This window comes from Hibiscus syriacus, unplaced genomic scaffold (genome assembly GCF_006381635.1).
Source record: "Hibiscus syriacus cultivar Baekdansim isolate YM2019G1 unplaced genomic scaffold, ASM638163v2 tig00002847_pilon, whole genome shotgun sequence".
NCBI lineage: Eukaryota > Viridiplantae > Streptophyta > Magnoliopsida > Malvales > Malvaceae > Hibiscus > Hibiscus syriacus.
In genome coordinates, this window is record NW_024061949.1 from 292,117 (window position 1) to 309,072 (window position 16,956).

The 16,956-nt window shown below is 34.1% G+C and overlaps 2 protein-coding genes and 1 pseudogene across 4 annotated transcripts; 2 read left to right on the top strand and 1 right to left on the bottom strand.

Annotated features, from left to right (window-relative positions):
* The first annotated feature begins 497 nt into the window (after positions 1–497).
* On the top strand, positions 498–1,064 carry LOC120159676 (probable calcium-binding protein CML45). Its single transcript, XM_039170246.1, has one exon. The coding sequence runs from the start codon at positions 498–500 to the stop codon at positions 1,062–1,064; it is 567 nt and encodes a 188-aa protein (XP_039026177.1).
* A 1,438-nt stretch (positions 1,065–2,502) lies between these two features.
* LOC120160164 lies at positions 2,503–3,687 on the top strand (annotated as a pseudogene).
* Positions 3,688–3,806: 119 nt separating this feature from the next.
* On the bottom strand, positions 3,807–8,321 carry LOC120160141 (agamous-like MADS-box protein AGL65). 3 transcript variants are annotated; one of them, XM_039170587.1, is made up of 13 exons: positions 8,156–8,311; positions 7,759–7,830; positions 7,491–7,676; positions 6,770–6,829; positions 6,665–6,683; positions 6,491–6,555; positions 6,365–6,380; positions 6,212–6,273; positions 5,405–5,501; positions 4,939–4,986; positions 4,735–4,862; positions 4,164–4,551; positions 3,807–4,036 (listed from the first exon to the last, which is right to left on the bottom strand). In XM_039170587.1, the coding sequence occupies exons 3-13, from the start codon at positions 7,673–7,675 to the stop codon at positions 3,977–3,979; spliced, it is 1,128 nt and encodes a 375-aa protein (XP_039026518.1). In that variant the 5' UTR covers position 7,676; positions 7,759–7,830; positions 8,156–8,311; the 3' UTR covers positions 3,807–3,976. The 3 variants fall into 3 exon arrangements, with proteins under 3 accessions (XP_039026518.1, XP_039026519.1, XP_039026511.1); XM_039170588.1 differs by lacking the exon at positions 7,759–7,830 and having other exon boundaries at positions 6,365–6,377; positions 8,156–8,321; XM_039170580.1 differs by lacking the exon at positions 7,759–7,830 and having other exon boundaries at positions 8,156–8,321.
* Between the last annotated feature and the right edge of the window lie 8,635 nt (positions 8,322–16,956).

The following is a 16,956-nucleotide window of genomic DNA, read 5'->3' on the forward strand; positions in this document are numbered from 1 at the left end:
TCACATTAGACTTCCAATTTCCAAGTAAATGTTAATATGCCAAGTATGACAAGGTTAGCTGTATTGAGTGTTCCATATCTCTTGAATAATGTGTCTTTTTTTTTTCTTTTATAAGAAAATTTTTAGTTCTCAATTCTGTAAATTCATAAATAAATATTATACAAAAAATTATTTTTATAAATCTATCTTAATTCAACTCTAAACTAATCAGAACCGACATAAACTCTCAGCTATCAAAGACTCTTGTGCAAAAAAAAAATCTGAAAGTAGTGTACAGAATCTTCATAGAAATTTCCATGAAGTTATTCTATAAAAGCAACCACATTTTCCACATACATTTATCCTCAACGACCAAGAAACTGCTAAATAATCAACGTCAATGCCTGGAAATTGCGTATTGATCCCTTGCGTATCAATCCACACACACACATGTGTATATATATATATATGGTATCCACACTTCAACTCGACTCATTTCTCTGCAAACTTTAAACAAAATGCAGAAATCACCGTCTTCGTCGTCTTCATCAACATCATCAAACAAGATGATCACGCTGTGTGGAATCATGGTATATCTTATTCTTCTTAACATCGCAATCATACTGCATGATTTCTACTCGACCTTTCATTTCATTGTCAGCATACTCAAATCTTTCCTGGGAATCATTTCTTGCACCCTCGTTTCTTCGTCTGCAACAACATCCGAGAAAATTTGCATAAACTTCGAGAGAACTCCTAGTGCAGCCGCCGATGATCGAAACCCGTTGTTTTCGGAACTGAAAAAGGTGATCGAGAAGGAGGGGATGGCCGATATCGGCGGACTGTTCGAGGAAGAAGAACCGAGTTTAATGGAAGTGAAAGAGGCTTTCGACGTGTTCGATGAAAACAAGGATGGGTTCATCGATGCAGATGAGTTGAGGAATGCTTTGTTTTCGTTAGGGTTCATTAAGGAAGCTCAAGGGGATGACTGTGAAAGGATGATCCAAGGGTTTGATGATAATTTGGATGGACGTATTGATTTTAATGAATTTGTAAAAGTTTTGGAGAGAAGCTTCTGTTCATGAAAAAAAATTAAACTAACTTCCATTTTCCATACACTTGTATGTATATATTAGTTAAAATTTCACTTAGTCTTATTTAGATTTAACTCATGTTATGATGAAAATTTACCTATCAACCTTTACTAAATGATATAATTTGAGTTTATAACTTTTTTTTATATCAAGCTAAGGTGATTACAAAGTAATATTTGTTCTAAATACCTCTTAACCATTTGAAAATGAATGCTCAATTACTCTGTTGCAATCGTTGATGCTAGAACCCGTGATCTCTAAGAACAACAATCATTCATTTAATCATTGAAGTAAGTTAGTTCGTGCATTTGAGTTTATAGCTTTGTTTAAGAATAGAGTTAATCAAGTATACAAATTTATTCAAAGTTTAGAAAGGTTTAAGTAAAATATTATGTTTGAATAGAAAAAAACAGATTCATTTAAATGTAAATTATTTTCACCCACTTGTTAGAACTTATACGTAAGACTTAAAAATTAGATAGTCAAATTGATATATAATCATATTATAATTGGACTTAAATCATAATAATTCTAAATAGAACTTATACCTAAGACTTAAACAGGAATAATTCAAGATAAACTATTTATTTGTTCACCCACTTGTTAAAGCTTTTTAAAAGCTTTTTTAGTAAGATCGTTTTGATCGTAAAATCAATGTCAAACGGGTAAAACAAATTACGGTGGAAACGGTGGTTTCAAATCAATGCCAGACGGGTGAAAAATAAAAAAAATTGTGGTTGAAACGATGGTTTCAAACCAACCGCAAAAACTAAGATTTATAGTCTTTTCATTTTCAACTTTGCATTTGGAAGCAAATGATAATTATACCCTTACTAATGTAGGGCCCCACTCAATTATGCATTTATATTTTATTTTAATAATTTAATTCTAATCTCTTTAAAAAATAATTTATTACTTTTAATACTTTATTTTAATTATTTAAAAATAAATAACATTTATGGTTCTTATATTAAAATATTAATAGTGGATTGTATAAATATATTTTGTTATAATTAATTATATTTTTAATATTTTGTTATAAATATAAATAAAGTGATTAAATGTTCATTGTCAAATAATTGATAGTATTTAGAACATATACTATTTTGTAATCACTATAGTTTAATTAAAAAATAATAATTGATGAACACATGTCAAGCAAGCATTGGATGTAAAAGATGCCAACATGGCAGCTACGCAAATGAAAATATGGGCCCCAGCTGATCATTTCTCATCCAATGACAACAAAGGAAGAGATTTATGGATATGGGAAATAGATAAAGCAAAGAGATTTGTAGATATGTAAAATAGATAAAAGGCGATAAGTCTGAGTTCATCTCAACCGTCGGAAAAATCGATCAATCAAGTCCAACCTTGAATGTCGACCACACATACATGGCAAAATCCAAGTACAAAGCTAAGTCTCAAGACATGCACTCAAAACATTTTTACTTTCCCTTACCCTTGAATCCATCTTTTTTCTTTCGACCGTAAACCATGGCAGCCGTCACCACACAAGCCTCGGCCGCCGTGTTCCGGCCATGCTCGTCGAAAACTAGGTTTCTCACTGGGTACACCGGTAAGTTAAACCGACAAGTTTGCTTAAAACCAATGGTGGCTTCATCAAACAGCTCATTCAAAGTTGAAGCCAAGAAAGGGGAGTGGTTGCCGGGTCTACCTTCACCGGCTTACCTCACCGGAAGGTACACCTTTTCAATTATATTATATGTTATCTAAATTTTAGAAGGAACAGCTTAGTTGAACTTAAGAAGTTATGTTAAAAATGTCTAAATTATATAGGAATTTGACCAACAACTTTTCGATCCATCTGTATTTAACGATTATAGAATCTCAGTCTTCCAGGCGACAATGGCTTTGATCCTCTTGGATTGGCCGAGGACCCCGAGAACTTGAGATGGTTCGTGCAAGCTGAGCTGGTGAACGGGCGTTGGGCGATGTTGGGTGTTGCCGGGATGCTTTTGCCTGAGGTTTTCACTAAGATTGGACTGATCAATGCTCCTCAGTGGTACGATGCCGGGAAATCCGAATACTTTGCGTCATCCTCGACCCTTTTCGTAATCGAGTTCATCTTGTTCCACTACGTCGAGATCAGAAGGTGGCAAGACATCAAGAACCCGGATGTGTGAACCAAGACCCCATCTTCAAGCAGTACAGCTTACCCCCAAATGAATGTGGATACCCCGGTGGCATTTTCAACCCCCTCAACTTTGCTCCCTCACTTGAGGCCAAGGAAAAGGAACTCGCCAATGGTACGTATAAATATACATCCGACACAAATCGAATAAATCAAACTTACTAAGGTCGTACTTGTTTGGACATGCAGGGAGATTGGCAATGCTGGCGTTCTTGGGATTCATAATTCAACACAATGTGACAGGGAAAGGACCATTTGATAACCTGTTGCAGCACCTCTCAGATCCATGGCACAACACCATCATCAACACATTCAGAGGTTACTAAAATCAATTTACAGTTGTAGTTTCCTTCTCTTCTTTTGAGTCCAGAATTAAGCATATTCTATTTGCAAACAAAGATGCTTCAATGGAGAACTTCAGCTTTGCATGTCTAATCTTATTAATGTTTTTCAAACTAATGATAGCAACTGTTTCTTAATTCTCTACAAAAGAGTATTTTTAGTGTACAATTTGGGGGATTAGGGAAGTATTTTCAAGCCCATCCCCATTAAAACTGTGCTTAACAAATAGAAACAAAGAAATTAAAAGGAAGTTCATATACAGAAGCCAAGATTCATGTTCAGCAGGAAACAATGGCCAGATATCAGATTCCATCATAAAACCTCTATTGTTGGATCATTCCATCACAAGAAAAGGTCATAACAGGAAATGTTTGGGATTCGGATGCATATCTGTTGGTCGCTTCAGCTACAAATTATGGCATTGACCAGATGGAGGTGTTTGATTCATGAAAGTCGATTTCGATTGCTGAAATAAACAACGATCCAAATCAATAACAAATTCGACTATACAAAAAGAAATTTATAAATAATCCACTAACTTATATCCTAGAGTAATGGATAGAAGTAGAACAAGACAAATAGTGTTTCCTCACCTTATGGTAAGAATTCCCATCAAACATGGCAATGCCACAAGGGCCAGAAGAAGATATCCAAGCTTGATGACCATTATTAGACATGGGTCTTGGGGCTTCAAAGTCGGTAATAACTTGGTAAACTCCAGGATTTACTTTTAAGTTCCCCGCCATCTCGGACTTCAACTTCTCATCCACTTGCAAATTTGCAGCAGTATATTGGGGGTACAAGAATTGCTTACCGAGTTGGGAATTAAAGTATGCATTACTCCCTACCTCATTCAGGCCATTACTTTCCTGTACTGTGTTATTATCAACTTGTACTGAATTGCCGATATCAGTTTGTTTACCAGAGGCAAAGAAACCAGAATAACCCGCAAGGGAGCCATCTGTAGGGCACTCTGTATCTCTGGATCAAAGAAACACCAAAAAATAAAAATGTTATTTATATGCCACCTGCAGCAAATCATTTGATATTAAAAACAACCATATCTCTGCTGGTTGGCCTCGAGAGAAATTTTACATTCACATAGTTGAATGTCGAAGCATAATAGGAATTGGATTTAAAGGTACATATCCGTAAAGGTCTTACAGATTAGGGAGAAAGTCTGGATCATTTTGCAATAACATTTGCTGATTGTCATTGTTCGGAAGCCATGTAACAGGTTGGCCTTCTTGCAGCCCACCCATCATCACAGGCAAAGGCATCGCATTCTGAAACTGTAAGCCAGATAAGTTGTACGATATTCCCCCCAGACAAGAGAGAGAGATGTTATAGAGTAAATGCTTTTGCTACCTGGCTAGTGGATTCTAGCGGCAGAAGATGGTGCTTTCCATAGTTTTCCTGCCAAGATGGTAGCATGCATAACTAATTTATACGTAATTGGCTCGGATTCTATTAAATTGGTTCTTTATCAGTACAAAAGAGGCTAAAGAACCAAGCAGTTTTCATCAGGATCTAGCATGGCCAACCTTTCTCGCAATTTAACCCTATGTCACTCAAACTCGGGTGTGAGTGTTGGATAAAGTATGTGTCAGACACGGGTGTGATCAGATTTTCTAAGTTTTTTCCATGTCTTTGGAGGATCCTTGGAGGTCATATCCCCATATCCATGTTCCTTACACGAATAAATACACGCAATATGTTGATACTTGATTATACTCTATGTGGACCATAAACATAAACATGTATATATGTATATATATATATATGCATTTCTGTATGCATATTTGTTTTTGTACTTTGAAAGAAAACAACATACCTTGTGTATCCGGATACGCTCAATGGATTCTCTTAGTGAATCTTCCATCTGCCTAAGATGGTCTATGTTGTCAATTTTATCCGGATTACTCCAGTAGCTGAAATCATCGCATAATAAAAAAAGAATTACTCATATTACTCCATAAAGAAATCATGAACACAACCAAAATAAAGAGAGAGAATGCAGAACAATCAAAACAACATTAATGTCTATCATCCAAAGGTTAAGAGGTGAGCTATTAACAGAGTTTGAGTTATAGCAGAAACTTAAGCTGAAGGAGTTAAGCATCAGAGGCATTATCCCTTTTCATGCGGTTATGTTATGATACATAAGTTTTCAATGTAGGCTTTTAATTTTCTGGGTGATCTAGCATTAATCGACAAACCAATCACATTAATTATAATTTTTCTCATTGTAATATCCCTATGATAATATATAGCACCGTTAAACCTACGATCAAGTTCGTTACCACCCTTAAACCCACCATATCTTAATTTCAATTTAAGCAGCAAATGCTGAATCTTCCATAATGGCCTCAAAATACATCTTGTATTTTCTACTCTCGGGAAAACATTAACCTAGAATACCAAACTCAGGAAAAAAAGTATCTAATTAGGGTATAAAGATTAGTTTATAGGAAGTTCTAACAGACAAAGATTGCATGTCTTGCAGTAGATTAGAGATAAGAATATAATTTACTATTATATGATAAATGGCAAGCCTGCTTCTAGTTTCATGCAAACATTTTATAAGCAAGAACAAAAAGAAAAAGCAATACTTTAACAACCAAAAGCTCCAAAGGTGCACCTCAGTCTCTTATGTATTTCATTAAGCCGAGCTTGCAACATTGATACTTCATTAGTCATTTCCTGAAAATAGAAATGTCCGAGAAACATAACAAAAAGAACAACTAGAAAATTTGAGATCAAATGGGACATAGGTTGTAAGCAAACTTCATACCTCAACAGACTGGCTGCTGCAACAATTAATAAAGTAAAAACAGGGGGAAAAAGTGAGACATCAGAATCTTCTCAATCTCTTAAAGAGAAACGTATAAACTAGAAGAACGAAATAACAGTCACATACGTTGCACCTAGAAACTCTTGTATGTTTAAATCGTGGTCCAATTTCTTGAAGGTTTTCTTCAGTGCCTATATTCAAGATAACAAGACTGAAAATTAGAACAATAGAAGAGCAATAAGGCTTTACTATTCCCTTGAAGTAGAAAATATTGAAGAATGAGTTGTTAAGGAGTCTTACTTCAAGGCTCTCGAGCTTCCTGTTGTGGACCAACAAAAACCAGTTAGCTAAAATGTCATTCGAATACCACAAATTACTAAATGAGTCAAGATTCAGAGTGCACACCTTTTTGCCCTTTCTTGTGGTGTTAATTGTGCAAACTTCGCAAGAACCTCTTCGATAGAGCTGAAAAGAAAAAGGTAAACAAGCACCAAAAATGAACCCCATTGATTACCTTACCCAATTTTCTTCTACAAACTTAACTAAATGCATACATATATGATTTTTTAGACAATCATATACCTATGGTTATTTCAGAATTGCTTGTTTTGAGCTTGACACAGTGTTACTAGGAAAGCGAAGAACCACAGTAACATAGATTTTAATAACTAGAGGTATACTTTTAAATAATAAAAAAACAAAATACAGGAAAAATCCATAGATCAAAAAAGTGGCAGAAAGTTTGTATTATTAAAATCCTATTCAGCCATGCTTTCTCATTAATCCAACAAATCATCAAAATTGACTAAGAATAAGAGTGCTAGAAGGGAAACTTGCATTAGAATTTGTATCTTTATCTGCAGTTAATATAAAAAATACACAAATTATCACTGCATATATTCGACTTCTTACATTATTGGCATACATTGTATTGATATAAAATCGACTTTTCTATCAAAAGGTCGAATGTGGCTATCATTTGCAAACAAACAGGCTTTTAGATGTTTCAAAGAACCAAAGTAAGACAGAATTCACAAAAAAATAAAAGCATGGATCCATTGATCTCCAGTGAAACATAAACTTAAGCCCTCCAAGAAATTAAACGATGATTTCATCCTTCCAATACCTGCGCTCTCCATGGAACAATGTAGGCTTTCCGGTTGGAGAAAACATGAGAAGGATAATATGAATGTCACATAATATCGATAATTCCTTGGCTTTCTTCAAGATTCCAGTTCTTCGTTTCGAATATGTAACTTGTCTGTTGCTATAGCTCTCTAACTTTTTTATTTTTAGTTTAACCCTACCCATTCTGCAAATTCGCAAGAAAAATCACGTCATCTTCTTAAAACATATTTTCATTTTAAGCCAAAAAATTCCCCACATTTACTCACATTAATTAAGCGAAATAAAGCTGTGCAAGCGGAGCTCTCATCCCACGCACCAACATTAAGCAACCATGTGATCTTCAATAGAATTTCAAACGCAAATGCTCAAAATTGAAAATTAGAAGAAATTGAAAAAGAAATTGTTGACACCCTTCATCGAGTTCCCTTTCCCATTGAAACAGGGCATATCTTATCAAAGTTTTCAAGTTGAATATGATTAAAGTTTCCTCTTTGTCCCTAAAGAAAACCCAATTTACAGAAATGGAGTATACCCAGAAGAGAAAATCATTTAGGAATAAGAGAACAACAGTAGTTTTGATGAATTCATTGAGATTAAAAAAATCAATAAATCAAACAGTGGAGCTGAAAAAAATAAAAGAGAAAACAAAGAAGCAGAGCTTACGATTTAGAAAGGAGGAGGAGGAAGGGTCATGCTATGATTTCGGTGGATAAAGGCACACTGAAATTTCGTTTCTTCAGGAAGAAGAGGATAGCTTAGAGACGGTGGAGAGAGCCAGCCAAATGGACGGTGAGATGTTCCACTAAATGTCCCATGAAAATCTAAACCAGATGATTGCATAATTTGGGCCGGCTCAGTTTTCTTTAATTTAAGCCTTAATATGGTTTTGACTAAATTATACTTTAAATTTTGACTTCTAATGAATTTTTTTTTTAAAATAGATGTTTAATATTTTTTTAGTTACACTTTTAGGTATTAAACATATTTTTTTCATTAAGGTATCTAAACTTGACCTCAAATTAACTTTTAATGCCTAAAGAATTTTACATTAAAAATAGGTGATAATATTTTCAACGTTATATTTTTAGGTGTTTGAACCATAACGGCCGTTAATTTTGACCGTTATTTGACACATTTCATGCGTATAAAATTTTAAAAAAAATTAAAAGTTTAATATTATAATTAAAAAAACCCAAAATTCCACTGTCAATTGGTCAATGTTGGTTCGTAACCGTCACCGTTGATACTATCAGAATCGTCTCGCCGTTGCGATCAAAATCCAATCCCCCATCACCGTGAAACTGCATGGATCATCGTCAAAAGCGCTGTGAATGGTCCCAACATTGTTTTTCGATAATTTCGACAGCTACAGTTGATCATACATTCCACAACCACCACCATTGAGTTCCTCGTCATGCTCCAAAGAAAACCTAGCCGGTGGTGACCCTTCATCGTCGTCTGAGGTGGGGGATGGGAGCGAGAAGGACGACGTATGGGAGAGTTTAATTTTTTTTTAAAAAATATTTTTACTACTAAAAAATACAAATATAAATGTAAAAATGTATGCACCGAAAGCGTAACGAAAAAAATGTTAGGCAACTATTTTTTAAAAAATTCTTTAGGTACCAAAAGTCAATTTAAGATATAGTTTAGGCATATAAAAGTGTATCTTTTTAAATATTTTTTTTAAAATTTTATATACGTGACACGTGTCAGATACGACCAAATTTAACGGCCGTTATAGTCCAGTCACCTAAAAGTGTAACTTGGAATGTTAGACACATATTTTTAGCAAAAAATCTTTAGACGCCAAAAGTCAATTTGATATATAGTTTAGACACCTAAAAGTGTATTAAACTTTAATTTAATAAACGTTTAAAAGATAACAAATATTTTTATTCAAATTTATATATCTTTATAATAAATATTTAAAATTATTAAATTATAAAAAAAAATTTAATAACGTGGAGTGAATGCTCTCAACCATTTGATAATGAATGCTCAATCACCCTAATGCAACAGCTAATGCTTGAACATGTGACCTCTTGAAACAATAACGATTCCTTTACCCACTGAGGTAAGTTGGTTCGTGCATGTTTATAAAATTTTTAAACATAAACAACATACGTATATCATATAAAACCAGTTACATGAAACTAATTTTTTTAGAAAAAAACAATTATCTCTCTAAGTACTAAGATTGTTCAATAAATTAAAAAGGCTTAATACAATTTTTAGTGCTTAAACTATACCTCAAAAAATAATTTGGTGCTTAAAGAATTTTTTGCTAACAATAGATGGCTAATATTTTCTCCTTTACACTTTTAGTTGCCTACAGTTTTTTCTGTTATACTTTTAGGTACATAACGTTATATTATTTATTTATTTTTTTGAATTGAAAAGAAGCAGATTACATTAAGCTCTCAGGTATGGCGGACCATGTAAGTCGCGAATCAGTTGAGCTCTGAGAAAATATGGAGGAATTGCATGTAAGACGGTACCACCGGCAGGTGAGTATACAACTTTTATGGGTGTGTCCGCAGCTAGGTTGCTTCACGGGGGATCCATTGGAGTTGTGTTTCCCATTGTCTTTGCTGGAAAAGAACAATCATATGGACCAAGGGTTGGACATTAGACACATTAGCATCAGCCTGCTCAATAATCTTAATAGCTTCGAGATTGTCGGACTAAATGATAAACTTGTTGTAGTGGTGATTCCAGGCGAGATTTAAACGAGCTACAATACCCCAAAGCTCTGATTGAAGCGGCGTACAGTGGCCAGTGAATTGAGTGTAGCCTAGGATCCATCCTCTATTGTTGGCGCGAAACACCCCAGCAGCAATATTATCTCCTGTGACTTTAGATATTGCCCTATCACAATTTACACAAATCAAACTTGTGGGTTTTCCCATTGAATGAGTTGGGGTAAAGCATGGGTTTGTAGTAGATTCGGTGTAAAAGTTGCTGTGAAATTGTAACACCCCAACCCGTATCTGGCCCGAATACGTGTCCGAGATGTCACTTTGACTTTTTGGAATAATATTCTTGTAAGATAGCAAAACATTTGAACTTATAATAAGAAAATACAATAAAATATTATTAAATTATTATAAGTTCAAATGTTTTGCTATCTTACAAGAATATTGTTCCAAAAAGTCAATGTGACATCTCGGACTCGTATTCGGGTCGGATACGGGTTGGGGTGTTATATTTAATGGTATCAATACAAAGTGAAATTTTTTCTGATCTGATAGTGTAAGGAGTGTTCTGTCTTGCTAATAGAATTAAAATGTTATATTATATTAGATGTATGATCATAAGAGTTTCCAAAGTGAAGCACAAGCCAATAGACTGAAGGTAATAGCAATTCACCTGCCCTGGCCAGGCAGGGAGAAGAGCGAACACCTCAGGGAGTGCCTGTATAAGATTAAAGTATATTTTCATGATGCTGAATGATATTCTAATATGTTTCAATTTTATGCTTCTTTAATTCATAGAATGAATGTATCGAAATAGTTAAAAGAGTTAAAAGCACCCGAGTTCAAGGGTGAATTTGAGGAAGGTCCTATTGTTATAGACCTTTGGTTAAATGATATGAAGATAATGTTAAAATGTTTTCATTTCTCCAAAGTGGAGAAGATTAAATTGAGTAGTTTCATTATCAAGTGGGTAAACTAGAGCATGATGGACAAATGTCACCATAAGAATGTTAAAAGATAAAGTGATGTGGTTATCGTTTGTAAAAAAGTTCAAGAATAAGTACATAGATGACCAGTTTATAAGACAAATGAAGCTAGAATATACGAGCTTGAAGCAATGGAATTACACGTGCATGTGTATGAGTATAAGTTTAATAAGTTAAGCAGCTTTATTGCTGAGTTGATTCTGATTAATAAGGATAAGAAGGATACATGTGATTGGTTGCTTAGGGCTTGCGCCTTAAATTAAAAGAGTGTTACTGGCTTTGAATTTGTTTTTATTTCAAAAAATGGTTAATCGCGTTAAAGATCTAGAGAGAACTCAGAATGAAAGGATTGGAAAAAAATCTCAGATGATTAAGAAAATTTGTGCTTCATAAAGTTAAGCACCATCAAAGAAAGGTAGAGATTATGGTTTTTCAACTTTAAACCAGATATGAATCAGTTATATACTACGCCAGAGAATCAAATCAGATGAGAGTCAAACAGACTCAAGCAGTAGAGTTTGATATTGGAAGATTAAACAAGGAGTTAATTGATAATAAGTCAGGGTTAAAGGTAAACTTTGTGAATTGGGTTAAAAGCTCTATTAGAAGTTATGAAAATTGAAGTAGGAAAAGTATTTTAAAGGGATGAGATGAATATTGAGATCTGGTAATTGTTGAAACAAGTGGAGAAAACACAAGTATAAGAATGATAAAGAATAAGGTTCTGTGCAAGTAAAGTTGACTATCAAAGTCATAAAAATGTGATAAGGAGTGACAATTAAGGATAAATATAAGTGATAGGAAAAGAGTATGTGAACATGAATTAAAAGATATGATCTATGTATAAGGAGATTTTGATTTTGAAGAAATAATGGAATAAAGAAATGAAAGGATGAAGTATAAAGGATCAGATGTGATCAAGGTTATATGGAAGTCTGGATGATAAGTTTGATATAGAAATACAAAAAGTGTGCAAGGTGATGTGAAAAGATTGTTTGATTCCGTAAAGTATGTGTTTAATCACAATTAAAGAAGATTTAAGGTTGTGTTCTTGGTTAAAGGATGATGAAATAAGAGTTTGGGTTATTGTTATAAGGTAATTAGAGATTAATGAAGAAATAGATGGATTTATGATATGGAGTGATGAGATGGATGTTACTGTCTACGTGATGAGTGACATTATATGGATTTTAGAAAGGTTAAAGAAAAATGCAGAATTGAAGAAAAAAAGAGACAGAAATGGTTGAGGTTACCGGTTACTTTTTATATGATAAATGACAATAAATGAATAAATAAGGGAAAAAGTTAGTTGAAGAACTTAAGGAAGGAAAGATTAAATAAAGAAAACAACATGAGAACATTAGAAAATATGTTCTTATCAATGTGTGAAATGCAAATTTGAGGGCGAATTTTTCTTAAAAGGAGGGGAGATTTGTAAAATCCTCAATACCGGGTTAGTGACTAAATTGTAAAATTTCAGAATTTGGTGATTAAAGTGGAAAAGTTGAATAGTTCAATGACTTATTTAAAAATAATATTTGAAGGGTTATTGGTAATTATTGAAAGAGTCAAAGGGCAAATAGGTCATTGAACAAGTAAAATAATTAAATAATAATTTATGGGTATTATAATACCCATGTGATGCATGTTTGAAGAGATAAGTTTCCAGACTTATCTTCTTCATCTTATTCTCTTCTCCAAAGTGAGGCTCCAAGGCAAAGGTGAGTTTCTTTGTCAGTTAATTTTTTGTTGATTTTATGGTTGGGTTTTGATCATTAGATGATAACTAAGCTTAAGGAAAGCTTAAGTTGTCTTAAAATCAAAAGATGAAGAAGTTATGAAAGATTAAAGAAAATGAGTTTTTAAGTGAATTCTTGGAAAATAGTTGATAAGTTGAATTTGAAACTAAATTTGACTTGTCATCAACTTAATTAAGAGATATGAAGTGATATAATTGGATTTAGAGTATTTTGAAAATTTGGTATGATTATTGATTTCCATATGAACGATGAAATTTTGAGATTAAAGATGAGATAAATGGATATAAATGAGTTTAAGCATGTGTATGTGAATTAAGGATATGAAAGGGGTTAAAATATGTCACAATTAAATTAGAAGAAAGTAATTTACGTGCATAAATGGGAATTATAGACTAGTGTGCATCGGTACACATTCAACATGTACCGATGCATCAAGGGTAAATTTCCAAAAATTATTCAGTGTGTATCAATGCACACAGGTAGGCATCGATGCATGGGAATTTCGAAGCTATTTTGTGTATCGATGCACCAATAATGCATCGATACATCCCTAAAGGAAAAATGAATTTTTGGTTCATTAAATTAGCCTAAGTTATTAATACCAAGTTATAAGGTTTAGGCTTTTGATAATTGTCTAAGAAATTATGTTTATGTAGATATTGAGCCTAAACAAGTTTCGGAACAATCAAAGAGTTAGGATTGAATCAAAGCAAGGCTCATGAGTATAGGTGTTATTGATATGAATATGGTAAGTAAAAGGGATTAATGGTGATGATAAGAATAATAATAAGGATAGTGAAATGATATGTATATGAGAAGACATAAGAGTAAGATATAAGCAATGTAACAAGAAGTGTGAAATGACATGAAAAGTTGATATAAGCTATGCAAAAGCGATTTACGTGACTATATGTATTGATGTGTTTTTGTATGTACTGTAAGATTATATGTTTATGTGATAACATGAGATAGGAGATAAGTCATGTGGTATTAACATAAGAAATTGTATGAATTTAAGAGATCATATGAACAAAGAGTATGATAAAAACATAAATGATGACATGTATGTGTGTATGTATGTAATGGTTATATGAAAAGTATATGAGTTACATGATTTATGTGAAATGTCATGATAGATGATAAAAACCGTGAGCCTATATGAATACGTGATATGAATGTGATATATGTGATGTATGGGAATCATATGAGAACAAGAGAAGTGTTATAAGCAAAGTGACATATGATTATGAAATCATATGAAAAGTGAAATGTGCATGTGAATGTGTGAAATGATATAAATGATAATGCCCATGTTATGTGATATGAGAGCTAGTGGTATAGTTGGCATGCCAAGAGTCGAGGGTTTACCTATGTTCTACAGAATATATGGACAGAATTACCTATGTCTTTCGAGACATATGGACAGTATACCTATGTTCTAAGGAACATATGGACAATTTACCTAGGTTCTTTGGGACCTATGGATAGTTGCCGAGGTTCTGTATGACCTCTGGATAGGTCCTTCGGGACATTTATACGAGCTGTGGTGACAACATAGTGGTGCACAACCTCAATGTACTCACATACCTTAAGTTCTCAAAAGTATACATGGGCTAATACATGATCTTTAAAGATAATAAATAACTTGATATGATATTATGTTTGCTCTGTTGTGAAATGACATGGATGCCTGATGGTGAGTATAGAAAGGTTCAGTATATGCTTACATGATATAAAGGAATTAGTGATAATTATATGAGTACTGATAAGTATTGTAAATGGTACATGCTTTTATATGATATGATAGTATTAATTGTTTATGCATTGATATGAGTAGAGTAATATCATAAGTTTTCATGCCTCACTAAGTCAACGACTTAGCGTGTGATTGTTTCACGCGTAGGTTCAGAGAAGAGGAAGATTGGTAAAAGTTATGCAAGAAAGGTCAGTTTCTCCTTTCCAAAGATCAGATCAGAAAAGAAATGTATAGTATGTATTTTGTAATAAGGATAGTGGTTGGCATGTAAATAAAGGTTTAAATCCGATATGTTTTAATCAATTTTGTAAAATCATATGATTGAGCTTTGTAATATTTTAAATGTGTATATGTAAATGGTAATTTTATACGAACGAAAACTTGAATTTCATGAATTTATACGTATTTTGCCGAAGTTACTGTAGCAGTATCGATGTACTGCTACAGTGCATCGATAAACAATTTGTATTCGAAATTTTTCACTGTTCATACCGTATAGCACTGTTCATAAATACGTTTTTGACTTGAAATTTTATAATGAAGCATAATTTAATAATATTTTATTGTATTCTCTTATTATAATATCAAATGTTTTGCTATCTTACAAGAATATTGTTCCAAAAAGACAGTGATATCTTGGACTCGTATTCGGGTCGGATACGAGTTGGGGTGTTACAGAAATAGCTAGCCCAAAAAAAGCAGCATGTAACGATTAAAAACAAAGGAATTTCTCCTTTTTCCAAAGCTGCCAAAGGATAGAGGGGAAAAGATGATGCCAAGAGCAGTTCAAGTCATAAAAAATAATAGTTTGTGTCAAGCTGATATACATCCACTCTTCAAGGTCTTAGTTGAAAAACAAACCGCGCCAATTCGATAGAACGATACGTCGCCAGAGCTGTTTAGTTTCACGACAATCACGCAAAACATGGAGAATCGATTCAGTTTTTCCACAAACACGGCATATTGGGTCCGAAATAAGGTGTCTTCTTGATCGTTCAAGATTTGTCAGGTTTCGCTGATGGAGTGTGAGCCATATAAAGATTCGTATACGTTGTGGGAGAGAGAGCTTCCACATAAATGACCAAAGGGAGTTACGATTGGAACATGAGGAGGATGTCATGGCCTCGTAAGTCGAAGTGACGGAAAACTTGTTTCTTTGACCTCATTTCCACATACAAACATCATTTCCATCCGAGGCTTGTGGCGGCAAGAGCCTAACAATGTGGTTAACTAACTGTGCATCAAGTAAGGAATTTAATAGGTAGACATTCCATTCACCATCGGGTCCTACTAAATCAACAAGGTTATAGCGAGGGAGGACGTGGACAGAGTCACGTTTGAAGTCGCGAAGAGGGCCTAGTCTGGGAAGCCAAATATCATCCCATACTTGTATAAGGGATCCATTCCAGATTGACCAAGTCATATTAGAGCGGAAAAGGAACCACAGACTGGAGAGTGAGCGCCAGAGAGGAGAGCACGAGGACCAATCAATTGAGTAGGGAAATAGATCAGTTACCTTGTATTTTTTGTGTAAAATTTGAATCCAAAAAGCATTCGGCGTATTAACCATGGCTAAACAGATCTTCCTTAGATATGTTTGTTTTTGCTCGTGAATTCAGCGGAAACCCAAACCACCACAAATGACTGGTTGACAACTAACAGACCAGTTTATCATAAGGATAAGGGATTGGCAGGACAAAGAGCCCCAAATGAAGTGCCTTATCAGATTTTCTATTTCCTTACAGACACCAACCGGGAGCATGACTGTTTGCATGAAGTATATTGGGATGGAGGCAAGAAATGATTTAACCAGAGTGAGGCGTCCGACTAATGAGAGGGTGCGAGCAGCCCATCCATGCAAAAGTCTACGCATTTTCTCCAATATAAAGCCATAGTCAGATTGGCGGATCCGACCATGCTGCACTGAAACACCTAGATATTTGCTAAGATTATCAACTTGTTAGAAGCCTAAGCGTTCGCAAATAGCATTCTTCATTTTAACACTTGTGTTATTATTTTTAAATTTTTTAATAATAACAATATTATTTAAAAAGAAGAAGAAAATAAAAAAATCAAGCCTTCACGTCATTCTTCTCTCTCCCATCTCCCCACCCTCGACGGGGAAGGATCACCATAGGTCAAATTTTGTTTGAAGAAGGACAAAGAACTCAATGGTGGCAGTCGTGTAACGTACAGAAGAATGTAGACGTCGAAATCGTCAAAAAACAACAACGAAAAACCTAGAAATCCGGCAAGGCTACCT